The sequence below is a fragment of the Acanthopagrus latus genome, chromosome 1 (genome assembly GCF_904848185.1).
Source record: "Acanthopagrus latus isolate v.2019 chromosome 1, fAcaLat1.1, whole genome shotgun sequence".
Classification (NCBI taxonomy): domain Eukaryota; kingdom Metazoa; phylum Chordata; class Actinopteri; order Spariformes; family Sparidae; genus Acanthopagrus; species Acanthopagrus latus.
The window spans coordinates 10196469-10215602 of NC_051039.1; the positions used below are offsets into that span (position 1 = coordinate 10196469).

General features: G+C 44.0%; 1 protein-coding gene across 8 annotated transcripts in view; it reads right to left on the reverse strand.

Annotated features, from left to right (window-relative positions):
* The window catches only part of LOC119025834 (hedgehog interacting protein), a 34050-nt gene that overhangs the window by 1712 nt on the left and 13204 nt on the right, over nt 1-19134 (reverse strand). For all 8 annotated transcript variants that reach the window (XM_037109801.1, XM_037109815.1, XM_037109836.1 and 5 more), the window contains 8 exons: nt 14210-14361; nt 12707-12880; nt 12438-12581; nt 12125-12243; nt 10735-10858; nt 9758-9903; nt 8437-8518; nt 37-185 (listed from right to left, as the gene is read on the reverse strand). In XM_037109801.1, the coding sequence (XP_036965696.1) occupies nt 37-185; nt 8437-8518; nt 9758-9903; nt 10735-10858; nt 12125-12243; nt 12438-12581; nt 12707-12880; nt 14210-14361 (1090 nt within the window). The remainder of the gene's footprint in view (nt 1-36; nt 186-8436; nt 8519-9757; nt 9904-10734; nt 10859-12124; nt 12244-12437; nt 12582-12706; nt 12881-14209; nt 14362-19134) is intronic.

Below are 19134 nucleotides of genomic sequence, written 5' to 3' on the forward strand. Positions count from 1 at the left end.
ATTTGTCCTTTCCAAATCTTCTTAAACGGCGCTCACCAACTCGGCAGAGCGGTCCCTCCCAGCCGGGGCTGCAGCAGCACTTGCCAGTAGGAGTGCAGTGTCCGTTCTTACACTGTCTGGAACAAGCTGTCATCAGCAGCTCTGGAGGCTCCACCTGACGCTGGCACTCCTTAGGGGCATGAGGCCTGCAACAGATGTCGGAAAGAGGGGAAGTCAACATGTGGGGCACACAAGCATCACGTGGCAGTGCTAACAAATAACAGAAAGTCCGGCTCAACATTTATTCATGCGAGTGTTCGCTTCGTGTCATCCAGAGTCACACCCCAAGTTTCGAAATACATTTTGAAAATGTCAGTTTGAGAACTTGTTGTTTGACAGCTTCATTGACATGATTATAAATACTGGCAGGAGCACACAAAACAGTTGGGATATAATTAATGCAAATAAATATGGAATTCAAGACTCCAGTATGGACCCCAAATGCTGGTGGTTATCTGTTGTAAAATAAATCTGTGGTCATAGAGTTAAATGTGTAATTTGTAGAACAAGGGCACTTTGAAGGTAGTACCAAAGACATAGGGGGCAGCATATCTTCTGAGCACCTAAAAACTGCTGTTCTCTACTAGCTGTAGCTAGCTATCGTTAGATAATTATGGCACAATTAGCCATGGAGCCACCGGCCCTAGAATTTGGACCAGGACCTTAGATCACAGGGGGAGTCACTATGAGTAACGGAGCCCGGCTCAACTGGATTTGGCCATTTGATGTGATATTGAATGCGGCTGGACACCGGATTTGGACCGAACACAGCTCCTGAGGCTGCTGAGGGTCAGTCTGCTAACCAAGAGTATGACTTTGTGGACGAAAAGACACAGCAGCCGGAGAACAGCCACAGAGAGTCACACAGCAGTTGAAGAGCTGGAATATTCTCACATCTGACTCGTTGAACACAGGAAGTGTTTTGGAAAGACAAACAGCGACTGACGTGTGAGTTAACAAGGCTATCAAGCTCATGTTAGTTCAGTTTAAAGAGACTTTGGAGTCTATCAGACTATCACCTCTTGATGCAACCAATGACAATAACAACTGTAAGGAAGTAGTTGTAGATGTAAACAGGGGCGTATTGGTTGTGTAAAGGTGTGTAGTTATACTGCAAATCAATGTTTGGATGATTTCATGCCACGAGACTAGATTTGTTTAACTTCTACCTACTTCTCAGAGTGCTGGCGTGTGACACGACACAGCTAATCAGCTCTGTATTTGTTCTGCGCTCAGCCGCTGTGCCAAGTGGAGAAAATTAGCAGGGTTGGTCCGCAGGTTGTTTGATTGGAAAAGTAAATGGATGTGTTCCTTCATCTGTCTGTGTTTAGGCACACCACGTTAAATGTTTAGAAGTTGGAGTCCTTTTAAGTGAGAAGTCACACCCACCAACACACACCAGTTGCTACGTGCCGGATCAAAGTTTCCACCAAGTTTTCGTGCAAAACTCCATTCATAACTTTTAAAAACAATATCGTGCTCACAGGCAGACAGAGAAGGAAGGACTGGGCAAAAACAAAACACTGGTCCAACTCTTACTGGCCGAGGTACATGGTAATACTATACTGTGATTTGTGGAAGTACTGTATGACACAAACGCTTCATTTTGATCTATAATGATAGCTGAAGCCATTTGTTTACTGTATTGCAAGAAGTATCAACAAATCTGCCATCAAATGTTGTGATGTTGACCAATGATTTTTTTCCTTTGGCATCTTTCTGTATATTGTCGTCATAGTGGGTCCACTTTGAATTTACCGTCTAAGATGGATTTTAACCGTGCGGCAGAGACAATTACTTTGTCAAGCGTGGCGCCTTTATTGTTTCTGATTTATATTTTCCGTAAATTTCTCCACACTTGAAGAGCAAAACAACACTGAGGGTTAACATGGGGCTCCCGCAGATACAAACACGACTTGGAAAAAAACTGCAGACACACGCAAACACAAACATCTCCACACCATATGCGTGAAGTCTGAACACCACAGAAACATACTGCGAGCGTTCCATATTAAGACAAACATCCAGACACGCACATCGGCAAATGGGCTGGAGCAGAATTATTTCATATCACGCTTGACAAATCTGGAAATAATACAGTGGGTGTGTAATCAACTTCAAATGTGAAGCGTCTGTTAGCGTCTGTTGCCCACTGGCCCACACACACACACACACACACACACACACACACACACACACACACACACACATTTGTCTGTGTGTGCTTTCGTGAAAGAGAGGAAGGCAGAAACGTAGATGTGTAAACAGTGAGGTAAAAAGCTACCGAGACAACACAACTTGCTGGACACTGAGGGCCCCGCACTCGTGCACTTTAACATGCGGGCATGTTAAGTGGACCACTGTGGACCGATGCTGGTATGAGTGCTGAGAGCAATGAGCAGTGAGGTCGTGTGTGTATGGTACTGCTTGGTCCATGAGCGAACAGGCCTCATCAATCATGACTGGAGAGCGAATGGTCCAACAGCGCTACCAACCGAAACTAGATGGAGTTCAGGACCTTTAAAGTCCCCCACCTCAGGTCAGTGTTTCTCCACGTCTAATGGTCGCTGGTCCTCCTCGAACAGAGAATGGGGGCGTGGCTAACAGTCATACGTAGTTGTGACCATTGCAACCGCACTGGTGTTCTAGCAAGATCAATAGTGTTGATATTAGCATGGATAGTGATCGCTTGTGTACTGACGAGCTCCAGAGTTTATTCATGGTGAAACTGTAACTTGTGCTGTACATTTACAACCACCAGTACATCCCCACGCACTGCCCCTGTTCCTTAAAGGAGCCACGCAGCTTTTATAGCCCTATCAAAGGATAGGTCATATGACATTATTCCCTCTGAGCCACCACTGAAATTGTGTGACTTTGAGCACAAATTCAGTTATTGTTTATCAGAAACACTGTTGCTACCCTCAGAGGTTGTATTTACTAATCAATTCATTATAACTTTATTCATTTACACATTACATATTGACTTAATTTCCAATGAAATGTCATGCCAAAACTTTATTAAAGAGGAGCGTCCATCACTAACAGGTTAACTGTCTAGTCTGAGATGTGATATTTTTTACTTTTAGATTAGTCGATGAATCTCAGGTAAATGACACTTTAGGAAGATCACTGCTGTGCCTTTACTTGTTGAGTCTCACCTGTTCTTACCATTGCTTGTTAGGTAGATATTGCATTCGTTTACTGTACAGGATTGAGTGTGTGGGAAGATAAAAATCTGCCAGTTAGTGGATAAATGACTGCAGCTACAATGTTGTGTGGAGATAATTGTATTTATTTGACTGTGCGAGTGTTTACTCAGCAGTGTTAAAAATGTGTTGCAAATGTTCTGACAGACACACTGACTGATGGCAGTGCGCAGTGACAATACTGTGACTGTGTGTGTGCGCGCCCTAAAGTTGCTTTAAATTTGGAGGATGGAGGGCAGGGGGGGTTGATTCCCATGCTCCCATCAGCACCCAACTCCAGACTCCATCCGTACTGGCTTTTGTTGTCGCAGGCTGCATGTAGTTAAAAAAGAGCGAAGGAGGGAAGCAAACAGAAAGAGAGGGAGAGAGAGAAAGAGTAAGAGTCCCTGGAGGATTGGGGTGGGGGGGGGGGGGTCTGTAGCTAACACTGTTAATAGCAGGCAGGGGTCAGCAGCGCTACTAAACAGTCTGTACGACTGCCAGGGTGGCTGTGAAAACAGCACCTGCTGGTAGCGCCACTTGACAAAGGCAGCTGGGTCAACAGCCACTGTGGGAATTTATCAACTTTGGGAGGGGTGGTGTATGTGTGAGAGCGAGTGGGAGAAGGGCGACAGTGCTCACACATGAGGTGGTTGCATGGAGAGAGAGAGAGAGAGAGAGAGAGAGAGAGAGAGAGAGAGAGAGAGAGAGAAAGAGAGAGAGAGAGAGAGAGAGATGATGATGATGACGTTGACAACGAAAATCAGAAAGTATAAAACACAGATCAGGTCAGAGATGAAATGGAAAATGGAGTGGAAAGAGAGCAAGTTGTGCTCGCTGCTGCGGAGATAATGCAGAAAAGGATCCAAATGAATGCAGGTTAAGACTGCCGTTTTGTGTCCTTACACCACGGCAAGCTGAACATTAACATATCTTAACACTGACATCCATTCAGGTCCGCGCCATCAGAGCCGTGTGGATGCTCTGCTTCAGATTTGTTCCTCATCTGTTTGATTATTATGTTTGCCAGGGTGTGTATGTGTGTGTGTGTGTGTTTAGCTTGTTGGCTCGGAGGGCCCGTTTGATTGACATGAGGTATATGTGAGAAAAGGGCTGTGGAGTGGTGTACATTGTGCGCCCTAACAATGGCTTAATCAAACGGCCCAGTGTGGTCTCTTTTGCTGTTTTGTCATCCGACTCCATTGTTTGGGGGCTTCTTTTGTAGCTTCATTCCTTGTTTTAATTGTGCAAGAAATTTACTGTGTATTGTAGGAGCCAGGGCTATTCAGTGCGACTGGCAAGCAGCTTTGTCAAGGGGAGGACCATAGCAGAGATGTAGGAAGATTTAGGAGGGATAGGGAAAATAAAGAAAAGGCTTCTTTTTGCAGCGTGCTGGGAGCTAGCGTACACCACACGCTCACACAGGCTCACAGATGTGCATGTTCGCGTGTACCCACCACCCACACAGTTTATATCTGTACATACAAAACACAGAGAGGCGCACATAAGGATAAATATATCCACAAACGAGCACCCGCAGTCTCCCTCCCCTGTACACACAGTGATTTGTGACTTCCATGGCTAATGCAGTTCATAAAGGAGGTCCCAGGACCCTATTTGAAGTTCACTGTGTCTTTTTAAGGTCTCTGCTCGCTGTAATTCAATCAGTCCGGCCTGCAGCTGACAAAACCCCAACGTGTGAAAAGTCCTCCGGAATACTGCTTTCCCTTCTCCTCTGTGGAGGAGGCAAATTGCATTTTACACTAGAAGTCAGCAGGAGGTCTGGCTCTATATGTTTCAATTAAGCCGTTGCCAGTGGCAAACTTTAAGAGCGAGGCTGATTCTGTCCAAGTGCATGGTTGGAGCACAACATGTCCCTATTGAATTATGATATAATAAACATGTAAATTTACAGTACAACTCCCATGGCGTATTGTATATACACAGAGGGCCTGAAACAAATCCCTGTCTTGTGCTGTATCGTAATATCTTTGTTTGTTAGTATGTTTCATTTCTCAAAAAGAAAAGGGGTCTGTCTAGTATTATTTGTTCCTGGCATAAATATAATGCTCTCTCTGTGTAAATAATTATGTTATCAAATGCAGACTCAGTGGGACTGAGAAGTAGCTAAACTAGCCCATGAATACCTGCTTCAGTATATATGTGCAGAGTAAAGCACAGCAAAATAAAACATCAAAAACTTAATTATTATTATTTGTCTCAATCAGATATGACGTTGTGTAACGTTTTTATACATACTTTTTTAAAAATAATTCCTAAATCAATTCTTTGATTACTGAATCAGTAACAGGTGCTTAGTCCCTTAGCTCATTGCTAACATATCACCAGAGTTACCATTAACATGCTAAGAGTAATTAGCATAGTGTTCAAAATAATTATATCCTTACAAAGTGATCCATTTCACTTGACATTCTGAACATAAAAGATCACGTGTGCTCATACTTATACAGTACAGCCTGCACAGTATCTCACACTGACCAACTACAGCATCCTCAAAGGGTCAAAACTCATATTCAAATTTCTCAAGGGTTTTAAAAATACAGCCACTAGTAGGTGAGAAGGAGGAGACAGTGCATGCCAATACTGTTAATATAGTCACATATTCTGTGTTATTATTCTTAAAGCACAAGCTTAATGAGCAGACATGTAAATGTAGTTCACTTCATCTTGCAACCAATTTAACCTCCCTTGTGAGATTCGAAAAAACACAAAGGCCCCTGCCTGGAGCCTGTGGTTGGTTTGTCTGTTCTGGGCTACTGTAGAAAAACATGGCAGACTCAGAAGAACCTGCTCGTCCCACAGATATAAAATGCTTATCTTAAGGTAACAAAAACACAGCAATTCTTAGTATCGGGTAATTATAATGTCAACATGACCATTAATATCATATTCCATTTCTGCCAATAGATCCCACCAAATCCAACAGACTGCACATTTAACGCCTTTTTAAAGTCTTACATAAAAGTAGTTTGAATTACTTTGCTGAAAGGTCCGCAACAAATTAACTTGTCTTTTCTTGCTTTAGTTAAAATATAAGTGTGTTCACTTCCATTCTTATGATATATAGTTCACTTGAAGGATTTCAACTGGTCACCATATAGAGACAGATATTGTATATGATTTAAAGTATTTCTATCTGGCTGCTACACCACAAACAAGCCCTGCCGCTCCCTACGTCTGTCCGTCTCCCTCACTCACACACACCCTCACACACCAAACATCCAGCATGTTTCAAAATGCATGGTGGCCTATTTATTATTGGAGGGGTACTCCAACTGACAAACAAATACCTAGAAATGAAGTCATCTGGCCAGGACATGTTTACACAAACACTGCTGAGGGATTTTATGGCTGATGTTTCCCTGTAAGCCTTCACCGCTTTCCCCAACAGTTCCTCTTTTCCCCCCTCTATGTTCCCAAACACACAGTTGATCAAAACACAGCAGTAGATGCTATACTGGACCACAGAAACCACCATACTCTAAAACAAACCTCTAAATGTGAGGGCTTTAGGGTCCAGATGTCTTTGCAGTATGGAAAAGAAAAAAAAAGGGTGGGGGGGACCACCGGACTTGATAACGCGTTGAGGTCAGACACGTTAGCTACCCCATTTACTCCCCCCGTCACCCCCTCTCCATCCTCCCTGAAACAAGATCATAATAAAGAAGGCAGAGTGTATTAGGAGTCTGGACTCCAACACCACAGGGTCCGCGCAGACTAAACAAGTCCACTTGATGGTGGAAAGAATTGTTCTTTGGGAGAAATGCATCCAGCAGCCACGCCAGAAAACATAAATAAGGAGCGAGCCACCAGGGCCCCTCTGAAACATCTGTGTTGTAATTAATTGCACTAATGCCTGGGTGGCACTGTCGTCACCCAGGAATAATCAGCTGCGGATATGTTTCTATTGCTGATTCTGAGGCATGCAAATTCTCCCTGTCTGCCTCTCTTGCTTTATCTGCCTCTCTTAATCAAATCTGACTTGGCCTAAAGAAATATTATTCGTTTGGGACTGTTCCTGTGCGATCAGTTCGTCTAAGGTTGGACCCGATACACTTACAGACCTGAGCAGATGGGCCTGACCCTGCAGGATCTCAGTCTCTCAACTTCCTGCAAAAGTCCTGATAAGACGGTAAAAACACGGTGCGGTTCAGCTTGAAACTCAATATGCAATTGGTTTGAATTACAAAGTCTGCTCATGTTTGCAGTAATTTCCTGCCAGCTTGATACATGAGACATAAATACTTATATATTCATGCCCTGTCTGCATATTTTCTCGACGTGAGCGACAAATGTTTATCACATGTACTCAGGTTTGCAGGAACAGTTTATAGATCCATCCTGATCGGAACAATTTCTAATACTGTGATGCATATGGTAAGGATTAAGAGACAGTGACGCGCACACACACTTGAATTGTGAAGTCACGCTCACGCGCATGTTCCCAATGCATTCCAGTTGCTTAACATCAACTAATTAAGCGTCAGACTGCACGGAAATGGACTGGACGGAACCACTCACCGTGACGTCCATGTGAATGATGATTAAAATGTGCGCTGGGTTATATGCCCAAACACTCATATGCTTTTCTATAAACTATCTGGAGGTTTCTGAGCTCAGCAACAGGTGCCTTTGTGATTTCCTCGCTCTCAGCAGAATAATCCCTGCTGTCAAATGTTCTGAGAATAACCAGCAGGCAACAAAACAGCCAGCTAGTCAGTGCTGCTGTTAGCAATACTTTACACTAAGATTTTGAAATGCAGCGCTCCAGTTACTGCTCGGCATTTGTTTTGGCTGAGGCGGGTGGTCATGAGGTGACATGATGTGAAGTTCTATTCACAGTGATAATTGTTAATTGTGTGTGTAGGGGACGCATGTGAGTGTTGAAGATTTGAGGAGGAAAACGAGCGAGAAAACGTCACTGCAGTGAAATGTGGTCAACTATACATCCATGGTTTCATGGGTCAGTGGCTGGATCTCGTTTGATATACTCTATGTGGAAAAACAAAAACCAGCATGCAATTAGAGATGGCGGGCTTGTTTGTCCCGTTTAGATGGTACATACAAGTACAGAAGGATCCCTTACTTATTGAACTGGGACCTGACTGTTTGCCACCCAAGTCCACAAACATATGATGGCTGAAAAGAAGCTCACTGAAAAGGCTGAATATGTGCTTCATATTTGTACCTTTTGGGGTCCACCAGCTTGTAGAGTTTCCCACTGTGTGACTGCGCCATGCTTTTACTGCTTGCCAGGATGTAGACCTCACCTGCAAAAGAGGAACAGTCCCAACAAAAAAATCAGCCATCAGCGCTGTTCGCACGACATACTTTTAATATGCAGCAAAAGTCCCAATGCATTGCAAAAATAAGAAGAGGAGACAAGCAGACACAACAGGATGAAAGGAGAAGACACGAGGAGATGAAGACGACGAGTGGGGCTAAAGCTTCTGCATCGACGCACTTGCCAAAGGACTTTGAGAAAGAGTTTAACGGGACAATTGGATACTCATGACTGGGAACCAGGCGGATAATTTAATGAGGAACAAGCCCGCAAGAAAATTCCATAAGGGGACAAATTGTAAACATGTGTCTGTGAGGCCCATACTTTGGGACACAAGCCCACCCCCCTCTATGATTCTTGCACCACTTGCAAATCAAGATCAAATGCAGGAATCTTTAAATACCTCGTCAAATAATAACTCCAAGACCTGGCAAGAGCCGTGATCAAACATTTCTGATGTGATCGCGTCCCCGTTTTAATCAGAAACACCAGAGCTGACAGCTAATAATTCCGAGTGTCTGGTGGGGGTCCAACTGGTAAAAACTGTTCTGTATCATATTAGTCGGCTCACCTCGGCTCACCCTCCCCTTATCTTTACGCTGCAGTCCCCCAGGTAAACAGTAACACATCTCCCCACTCATGCAAAACATCGCCTAGTAGGTGGCCCAATACATAGCTCATAATTGGGTCTTTGGAGTGTCACTGCTATCTTATGGAAATGACAATTAATCCAGGAGGAAGTACTCACTATTTAATATCCTGTTGGGCATGAGCCATAGAAGTAGATTAAGTACGGTATTACTTGCCCCGTAGTTTAGAGTTTTACTCCTCGTCGGCTGGGTTTTGCAATGTTCCCAGATTTACAGTCGTGTTTTTATGCATTACCATGTGCGTGTGCGAAAACATTACAAACATCTTTTAAATAACCAAGTGGAAAATTCCACACCATGATGTTAATGTATGTACCCTTGATAAATATACAAAAAGACGACTCCAAGCCATGAATTTTCCACAGTTTTGACATCCGTCATTTGAAATCAACAAGCCTTTCTGCACTCGTGTGAAACCCCAAAGTGATTTCAGAAGATATGTTAGCACATAGCTGTCACTCACGCGGATGTAGAGAGGAAGAACAAAACAAAAGGAGGGGGGAAGAGAGAGAGAGGGCTAGATTTAATGGCAGCACAACAGTGGTTGCTTTCTCATCATTCATCGCTCCACTAACCCAGTTCATCCTCTCCGAAACCCAAGATGTGCCCCACAAGCATGGAGCCACAGGAGCCAGCCGAGCCGAGACACAGAGCTTTCTCCTGCCACTGTTCGCTGCTTCCTGGCGTTGACAATGTAGATTTCTGGAGGATCCGCAGGTTGCTGAGAAAGAAAAACAAAACAAACAGTGCAGGTCAATTACTACAGGTCTCACTTTGTCAGTTTGTGACTTCAACGATACTGCACATAACAAAAAAACTGTGTAACCCACTTTGCAGCAGCGTTCGGAAAAAAATACAGTTGAGATCTGGAAACAGCTTTTACTTCTAGAAATATGGTTCAATGACCCATCTTCCTTTTTTCCACCCCACGTCTCACATGGTGTCATTTAAGACCTCGGCTTTTAGTTTCAAAACAAACATCATGCCGGAGCCTTCACTTAGCCACAACAGTGTGCCCTCAAATTGTAACGAGGCACAGAATTAACCGACCACACATTGTTTTAAACACAGTGCCAACTCCTGATAGTGTACCCCCCCTCGCTATTTACTTCCTTTGTTTACTCAAGCGTCAGTGTTTGACATCAGCAAAGTGGGATAAATTACAAACCAAAGAAAAGTGTGTGTGAACAGCACCGGGCAGGATGTCTAATCTCAGTTTACACTGAATGGGCCGTGCTGTAGTGGTGACAGTAACATGAAACTTGTTTTCCCCCATGTGGAAGGAACTTTGTTGTTTACTTTGGCACATAACGCAAGGTGCAACGTGTGCCAACGCAAGGGACAGATTGTCAGTGTGAGAATAGACGAAGAGTTATGTTCATCCACATAAGACTGAAGATGTTTCTGCCAGCTCATACATCAACAGGAGTACACTGTCCTTCAAATAAGAATGTCTGTCATCAAGTGGAGTCGATCGAGATCTCAACATGTGGCAGCGTCATTTTTCAGTTTGATTAAGATCAGCAGTGCTTAAGTCCTTTGTCATGCTTACCCATTTTTATCTCCAAACACATAACTGCCATAAAGTCTTCTGGACTGGCAGCCTCTGTAGATGAAGCCCCCCACGGGTGGTGCTCCTCCACTGGACTGCAGGTCATACACAGATGGCTCATTTTCTAATGGAGGAGAAAAGAAAGGCAAAGGTCTGTTTTAGGCACCACTGCCTGCATGACACCAGTAAAACATCAGTTAGCATTCACAAATTCAATCGTCATCCTTTAGCAGTTCTAATCTATTGAGTTATTCAATTAATTGTTACAATTCATGCTTTGGGATAAGTGCCATTTTGTTTGGGCTGAAAGATTGATCATGTTTGCTTAATTCTGTCTATTAGATATATAATAGTACTGTGGTTCCTGTTAGGGAAACCCGCTTCCATAAGAAAAAAGAGCAAAGAGTGAATCCTGATTGAAGTTGGACAGCGATATAGAGGAATTTTCTTTGGCAGACACTCCAGACTTTAATGTGTCTTTATCAAAACTTGAAGAGACCGAATTAATCTTTTATTCATAAGTGCGGTGTTGAGGCAACATGGCATGTTTTCTGGATTACAGTTGTCTTGGCAAAGGGAAATATGAATGGAGGTTTGCTGCCTTTAAAAATTTATGATCCGAGACTCGGTGTGCTCATTTCCAAGCTGCAATCATTTTAGAGGTTGGCTAAAGTGGCTAAATCAGGCGCGTGGCCAGGCAAGAGCTGGTCTGTGACAGGAACTGGCACTTTGAATTGGAGTGAGAGATAGAAGGTCGAAGGATTAATTTGTGTTGCCAAAGCATCACCAGTCCAATGCAGTTTGGAACAATTCAGTCATTTGTTTTGTTGTGAGCAGAAGAAAGCCGAGCATTGTCAAGGTGCTGCTGTTATTGATTATTTTCTCAATGTGAGAAGAACGAGGCTCCTCTCAGCTTGTTTTCAACAATGTCGAACCACCATCTCGACGGTTATTGTTGTTGACAGCTATAAATCTTACTTGTGGAAACAACTTCACATTCACTTGGCAAATCTACACTCCACAAGGGATGAGTCTTTGTAGGCCACATCATTTTTACATTTAACCTTCACTGTCTTCTCCGCTCGCCCTGGTGTGTTTTCTGAACTCGCTGCCAAAACACCCTGGTCTTACAAAATGTAAGACATTCGTAAAAACAGATGTAATCTTCAGCAGGATAAATATGAAAGGTGATCCAAGAGGTTAAGGTATTTTCATGTCTTTCTCTAGACGTAATGCCATCGAACATAACTTGGCCAAAGGTTCCGATTAGTTTTTTCTTTTTATTTATCAAGGGCTCTATTAACATTGCAAAACAATGAACGCCTTCCAAAGTTCAAGAAGGTAAATATTCCGAACATCTTTGGAACTTCTCATGGAAACTGTAGCTCACCATAATCTTTCCCCTTCGTAATCTCCAGTATTCTTCCTGCTGTTGCATTTTTGCCACTGGCATCCGTGCAGAGGATCAGGAAACTCCCATTGTCCATCTGAAGCCGATCCACTGCACACCTAAAGTGAGGAATACCAGATGAGTTCAGAAACAGAAATAATGTCTTGCCCGCAGCCAACTACAAGATGGTAAACTGGTATAAGAACAGCAAATGTGAAAAATTGCATCATTGTTTTAAGTTTGAATGAGTGGAGTTTTGAGCAGGGGATCTCTCCTGCCAGGAACGTCTCTCAAGTTCTTCAGTATCACTCACCTGCCTGGATCATGTAATCCATGGGCAAAGATTTCAGGTGGCTGGTTGGTGCTGTTGAAGTACGGGTTGTTCCGCGGTATGGAATAAGGCGATGTGCAGCAGTCCGTGTCCACATCCACCCTCAGGACGGACCCTGTGAAATCACTGCATTCAAACACACAAACAAAATACACCTTCACGATGGTAGGAGCTAGGAGAGGATTCAATCTTGGGACACACATGCCAGCACTCGATCATTTGTTCAACTATTCTAGGACCTTTGATCTCACCTGAGTCCATCCATCTCCTCCATGTCGTCCAGGGTGATCATGCCGTCCCCGAGGATGATGTGCAACAGACCGTCAGGGCTGAAAAGAAGCTGGCCGCCGAGATGCTTCCTGTGCAGCTCTGCCACCTCCATCAGGACCCTCACAGTCCGGGTGTCAACCTGGTTTGGGTTTTTTCTAAAGAGAAACATAACATTTTTATACCTACATGCTTCCCTGGAGTCTCATATATATAAATATTTCAGTGTACATCGTATTAAGGTCTCTGTGGTGGTGTTGATTTATTTTGACACATGACATGATTTTGTAAATGAGTGCTCACTCCTATTGTCTCCAATTACTTAGGAGAATAATTGTGTCGGTGGCTGAAATGATACAAAAACATGGATAAGAAATGCTAAAAAGTCGACAGGCCCAAAAAACATCAACATTAAAATGACATTAAATCGTTTGTTGTCTGGAGACGTTCAGTCTAAATCTAATGCATTGTCTCATTCAGGCGAAGACAGTGGGTGGAGATGAAACACAGACTTCAAAATGTTTCACAATTTTTTGGTGCAAAGTGAAGATTTGGCTTCACAGTATCAGCAACAAATATTTCATGATGTGCTATTTTGGGTAGTCCTGCAATTTTTAAAAAGCAGCTTGCCAAAGACGAAAAAAAAAAAAAAAATGACTCTCTTACACAACCATCAAATACTTTAACCGTCATTTCTCTATTGGACCCTCAAATTAAGGACTATACGCCGCAGTCACCGAGACTGCACGCCAAGACTATAATCAAGATTAGATCATTAAGTCAAACATACAACTGTGATTATGCAGATTAAAATGTAACACTTAAACGCAGTCGTGAGAGAAGATCGTTGTCTTAATCACAGGTGTGTGATTAAGAATGTTGCAAATGAACGCCCGATCACGTACTCAGCAAAACACAGCAGGCATTAGGTGGGACGTTTGACCTACTTTTCTAAATCCCCACGAGACAAAAATACTTAATTTTTTAATTGCACCTTTGGAAGAATTACACTGCGCGCCCTTGAAGCTTTCGTACTTACTGCGGTTGCAACGGTCTCTGACAAAAAATGTGTCGAGTCAGTATTGTGAGACACTTTTTGTTTTGTTTTTTTATCCTCCAGAGTTTGAGGATCAGGACTTTTTCACAACATCCAATTGGTTTCAATTTTGTCCTTTTCCAACACTTATTCGCTTAACGTTTTATTACAAATCTCCATCATCACGAAATAAACTGAGAGCATGTACCGACAAGCAGATTGTTGGAACGTTCATCAACTGTTTAACATCAACTTCTTCAATGTTCATGCCTTGAAATATCTACGGCTAAATACACAGATGTTCATGTTATATTGATCCTCATTTGGTAACGGATGAGTTGGTGTAACACTGTGTGCAGACTGTGAGGCCGCTCAGGTTTTTGGCTTTCCTCTTAGACACCGAATGACCCATATTTAAAAAGGTAGATTTGGCACACACTTCTCCCATTACCTCGAAACGGTGTATTCAACCACACGGAGAATGTGGTCGTGCGGTCCGATGGCCCAGCGCTCTTGGTTGGTGGTGTAGGAGACGTAGAGCTTGCCATTCTTCTTGTAATTGGGGTGGAATGCCAGGCTTAGCAGGCCCCTTTCATCTCCACCCTGCAGTCAGATGAGAAACACAAAAGATCCAGGAGTTAATTATGCCCCTCCTTGGCTTCTGCTCGGCTGTGTAGGCTTGGACTCACCCCCCCCCTCGGCCATCTTCATCATCACCAAGACCACTACATGCAACCCCTGCAACCCATCACTCCCCCCTCCCCATCCAGCTCCTTTAATTCTCCAACCTCTCTAATCCCCCTCTTTTTTTTAATTTATCCATCGCATTCCCTTTCACACCCCCGCTATTCTCCCATTCTCTCTTTTCCTACCCTCGCCTGTTTCACTTCACACCTTCACCAACCCTCCTTGAATATACCATTACCGACCATTATAAAGCATTTGACTCTGGGTAGCGCTGCACCTCCTCTACAACCCCCCCGCCTTCGCCCAGTCTTCTCCGCAGCCTGGTTATGTGCGCTTGTCCACAGGGTCGGGGGGCCCCTGTGACGCCCCGGCCCTCCCGGTGGCCTCCATTGTGCGGTGATTTGTGTGTGTAATCTATGGGGGATATCCGTGAATGCTACGCTGAGTGGCTGAAAGAATTTATTAGCTCACTCACAGTTCATAGAGAGCACAAAAGTGCAGAGTGCTTCAGTCCTTGCTTTTTGCTCCCCGTCCTCTCGCTCCTTCCCGGTTTACAAAGTCCATGCAAAATTCAAGGCTTGGGTTGGGGGTGGGGGTAGGGGGGTAGGGGGATTGCGGGGGCAGAGAGCTGCCAACTCCCACTGTCTTGGCAACATGTTTAGAAAACATCCAAATTGCTTGTGTAATATGTAAACCTTTGTCTCACCCCGGAGGCAGCTACATCAGTTGTCACTACCCTGGTGGTCCTCCCATCATAGTTAGCTGTAATAATCAGCTACAGTGTTTCATTCCCCAGGCAAGGCAAGCCAGGTCGGCCTTCTTTTTTTTTTTTTTTTACGTTGTACTCTCCCTCACTATTTCTCCTTGACAAAAGAATGAACAGAATGCTACGCTAAGGTGTGAAGAATGTTTATAAAGTGGTCCCTGTGTGATTGTATCCCTCTGAAACAGCTTGATTCTTTTTGTCTTTCACTTTCAGAAATTTAAAAATACATTTCAAAAAATGGCAAAAGTGAGCCTCATGCAGAGACGCTGTCCTACTCTTGGCAAACAGGCAAGTGTCTTGTCTTACAGTTAATGCAGCTGTCTCAATCTTAAGATATCACTACACGAAAAAGTAAAAGAAAATAGGAATTCAGAAGGAGGTGTATGTCCTGGTCCAGGCTCTGGATAGGTGTAATCTTTGCCTGGGCCAAGGAACACACATCATAAATTGGTGTACTGGATCCCATAGTTCTGTTTGGACTGCATTAGACCCGGCCCAGTCAAACACAGCAGTGACACAGGCCACATGCGAATGCAGAAGAGATGACTCTTTGCAAAGGAATGTACTTGGAGTACCACTGAGCAACAACAGAGACCCACATGATAAGCCACAAGGGTTCAATCAATCTGAATATAAAGTGAAATGTTGTGAAAGTTGACAAATAAATCTCCACCCAAAAAGGCAGAGTTCCTCCGCAAAAAAATTTATGAGCACTACTAAACGTCAGATCATTGAAGTCAAATAAAAAAGGAGTTATGTGGGAGTGGATGCAGCGCACTGTACAGCTGGATGTTAGTCGGACCAGAGGTGAACGCACTTTTGCCAAAGAATGTCAGAAAGTTGCATCTTGGGGGAAGGAAATTCTCGACCTCACCTTGAAAAATGCTAGATCCATATGTTGGATCCGGGGTGTGCAGTGAACCGCATCCCGAAAATAAACTCACCATAGGGAGAGGGTCAAAGACCACAAAGCCAAAAGAGGTCTAGATCCGGAGCCAAAGGGGGACCACCAAGATACACAGTGGTTAAATGGGCTGAAATATTAGCTCCCTTGCTAATGACTAGCTCCTTCAGCAGCAGGCGAACAGCAGCGCTGGCACCAGAGCCATAAGAAACAAACACCGCATTAGAAAGCCGTTCACTGCAGAGCCAGTCCAAGGAGACAACTTGATTAAAAGAAGACGGAGTGCCAACCTGTGGCTCCTGGGCATTGATCACGGTAAAACTGCTGCCAGAGCCGCAATAGGTAAGATACTCTTGGCACGGCACAAAAGCTAATATACTGTACAAACAAGCTCATTTAGAGGACGTACAAACTGTGGGTTTCACGGAAGGGAATTTTCAGGTGGTTTGGGTTTTTACATCGCTGGTCTAAACGCTATACTTAGACTTAGGAATCTCGCTCTGCCTTGTGTCACAATAGTGTTGTAGTACTCAATTTTTTTTACTCTCAGTCACAGGAGGACTCTTTTACTTCAAGACAGATCGAGACCACAACTGCGGGGACGTTACTGAACACCAACTCCAAGACAGTGAGCACAGGAGACAAGAGGAGAAGCTGTGGCTGTCTGGGAGGAGACGTCAGCCAAATCTTCTGTTATGAAATGTTGGCTACCTAAAACCACAAGGAGTTCATCAGCAGCATTTGAATTCTACAATGTTAACTCTTACCGGTGGGCACGTGCAGAGGAAGCATATAGAAAGGTAAGTATAAGTGAAGCTAGCTAGGTCTCGTCTCGGTCTCGACACCCTGTGGTCTCGTTCGCAACTTCTTTACCACCACATAAATAGTAATTAATGGTAATTCACCCTTGTAACTTCTGAACTCCGGATGTTAATGCTGCTGATTATGAAGCCTGCCATCTCCAAACCCCGCTCAAAATTATTCAAATGACTCTGTGGTGTCAACTTGAAACACATTCCCTCCATTTTTCCCTTGAACATCTTTTTTTGTGACTGCCGTCATTCTTCCACAGCCAGGCAGGGGGTTCTGATTGAATCTCTCATGAGGAATTATCTCTTCATTTTTCACAAACACCTGCCTCTGCATTCCTCGTTTCCCTCCAATTCTCCTCTCTGGGGGGCTCCGGCTTTGGCACTGTCAAAGTGTTGGCGTCGTTCCACAGAAAGCTGGGAAAGTGAGGTGCAGGGATGAGGAGCGGTTGTTATCTCACATCTCACGGTGCATTACATGGAATGCCGGTCCCGTCTGAGCGGCAGGAGGCAGTGACACACACACACTCACGCACAGACACACACACACACACAACGCTTACGATTTTCCATTTCTGCAAAGGGGGCAGCTGTCTTTGAGTACGAGTGACGCACGTGTTGGCTCATGCATTGTTACCCCCCCCCCACCCAAAAACCTTTTGATCCTTCCTTGCCGGCTCGTGGGGCATTCCTCCACCGAAAGACATTCCACATGAGTTGACTGGAGCAAAACAATGTCTACGCCCTTCACTCAAAGACTACCTGATGCATCTGCACTCACACCTCCCTCCCTCCCTCCCTCCCTCCCTCACACAGACACTTCCTGGTAGTATTCTCTGCTTTTACTTTTTTCTCAGTGAGAAATCTAATCTCCCTCTGCAACTCCTCCACCTGTTGATACATAAATCCTGACAAGCGCACAGCAATCCCATGATACATTAATCCTCCCACCAACCAAGAATAAGATATCATCCATCATCCGGGCCATAAAGCTCATAGAATAGACTCATTTTTTTTTGTTGTCTAACTGCTCTACTTGTTAACATTCATCTTTCACTAGAAGGCATCCCGCTGTTTGAGGATAATTGTGAGATCAGTATGAGTTTGACCCTGCCTTTTGCTTCTAGTCAGAGTAAATAGTGAAGATGAGGCCACTTATTTGAGTCTGTATGGGAGCAGCCCCGAGCCTCCGATGGCACTGAGAATAGAGCAGCTGTCAGCGGAGCAGGGACAGAAAGAATAACATGCTGTGACTTATTTGTTTTAACAGTGAAATATTTTATTGCGGCCCCCCTCGTCCCCCCGTTACACAGGCTAATGCATGTCAGTGGACTGTCAGGCTCTGGGTTGCTGCTCACAGATGTCTTCATTTATAAAACTCACTGTCACTAACACACACACACACACACACACACACACACACCACTCTCAATTGCCCTTTCTAAAGTTGTGCTCAATTGTAGTTGTTCTTACGTTAAATTGTATCATCAATTTTTTTTTAATTCTCTATAAAGCAAAGAGTCACTGCTGTCTAGGGCTGCAGAGTATGGTCAAAGGATAATATTGTTATTAGTTTACATTATTTGATTGACGATTAGTCGGAATGATCACTTTCGCATCACAATTTTAATTTTCACTGGAATCACTATTAAAATCTCTTAGCTGTGCAGAAAGAAAACGGCGGTGCTACTGTGTCCTCAAAAAAGCTGGGTGGCTCAAATTATCCTTTAATTGGCTAGTGACACAGGAAAAGATACAAAAAAAGGTTACAGTTGAGAAAATTGCCTGAAAATCATTCAAACCAATTCAATAGTATCATAATGTACGATGCTTTTAACCTCAGCCAAAAAATGTTTGGTTTGCCAGAACTGAAGGGGGGGAGTGACCAGAGGGACAGGTTAGGCCACAGAAGCTAAGCGTACGGCGGAGATGATGGCGTCATAAGCACGTTGACCGTGTTTCACAAACTGCGGGTTTAAATCTGCAAGTGTCCGAGTAAAATAAAACAGCTACATGCACCAATTCCGTACCACATCCTGTAACAGGGCCCTGTCCAATCAGGAAGGTCTGTCCACAATTCACCATAATGCTAGAGGTGTGTGAATGCGAGCTAATTGTGGAGAGACCACTGTGATGATGACATGGGTAGTGCGTGGGTGAATGTGTATGTATGTGTGTGTGTGTGTGTGTGTGTGTGTGGTAGGTGGGTG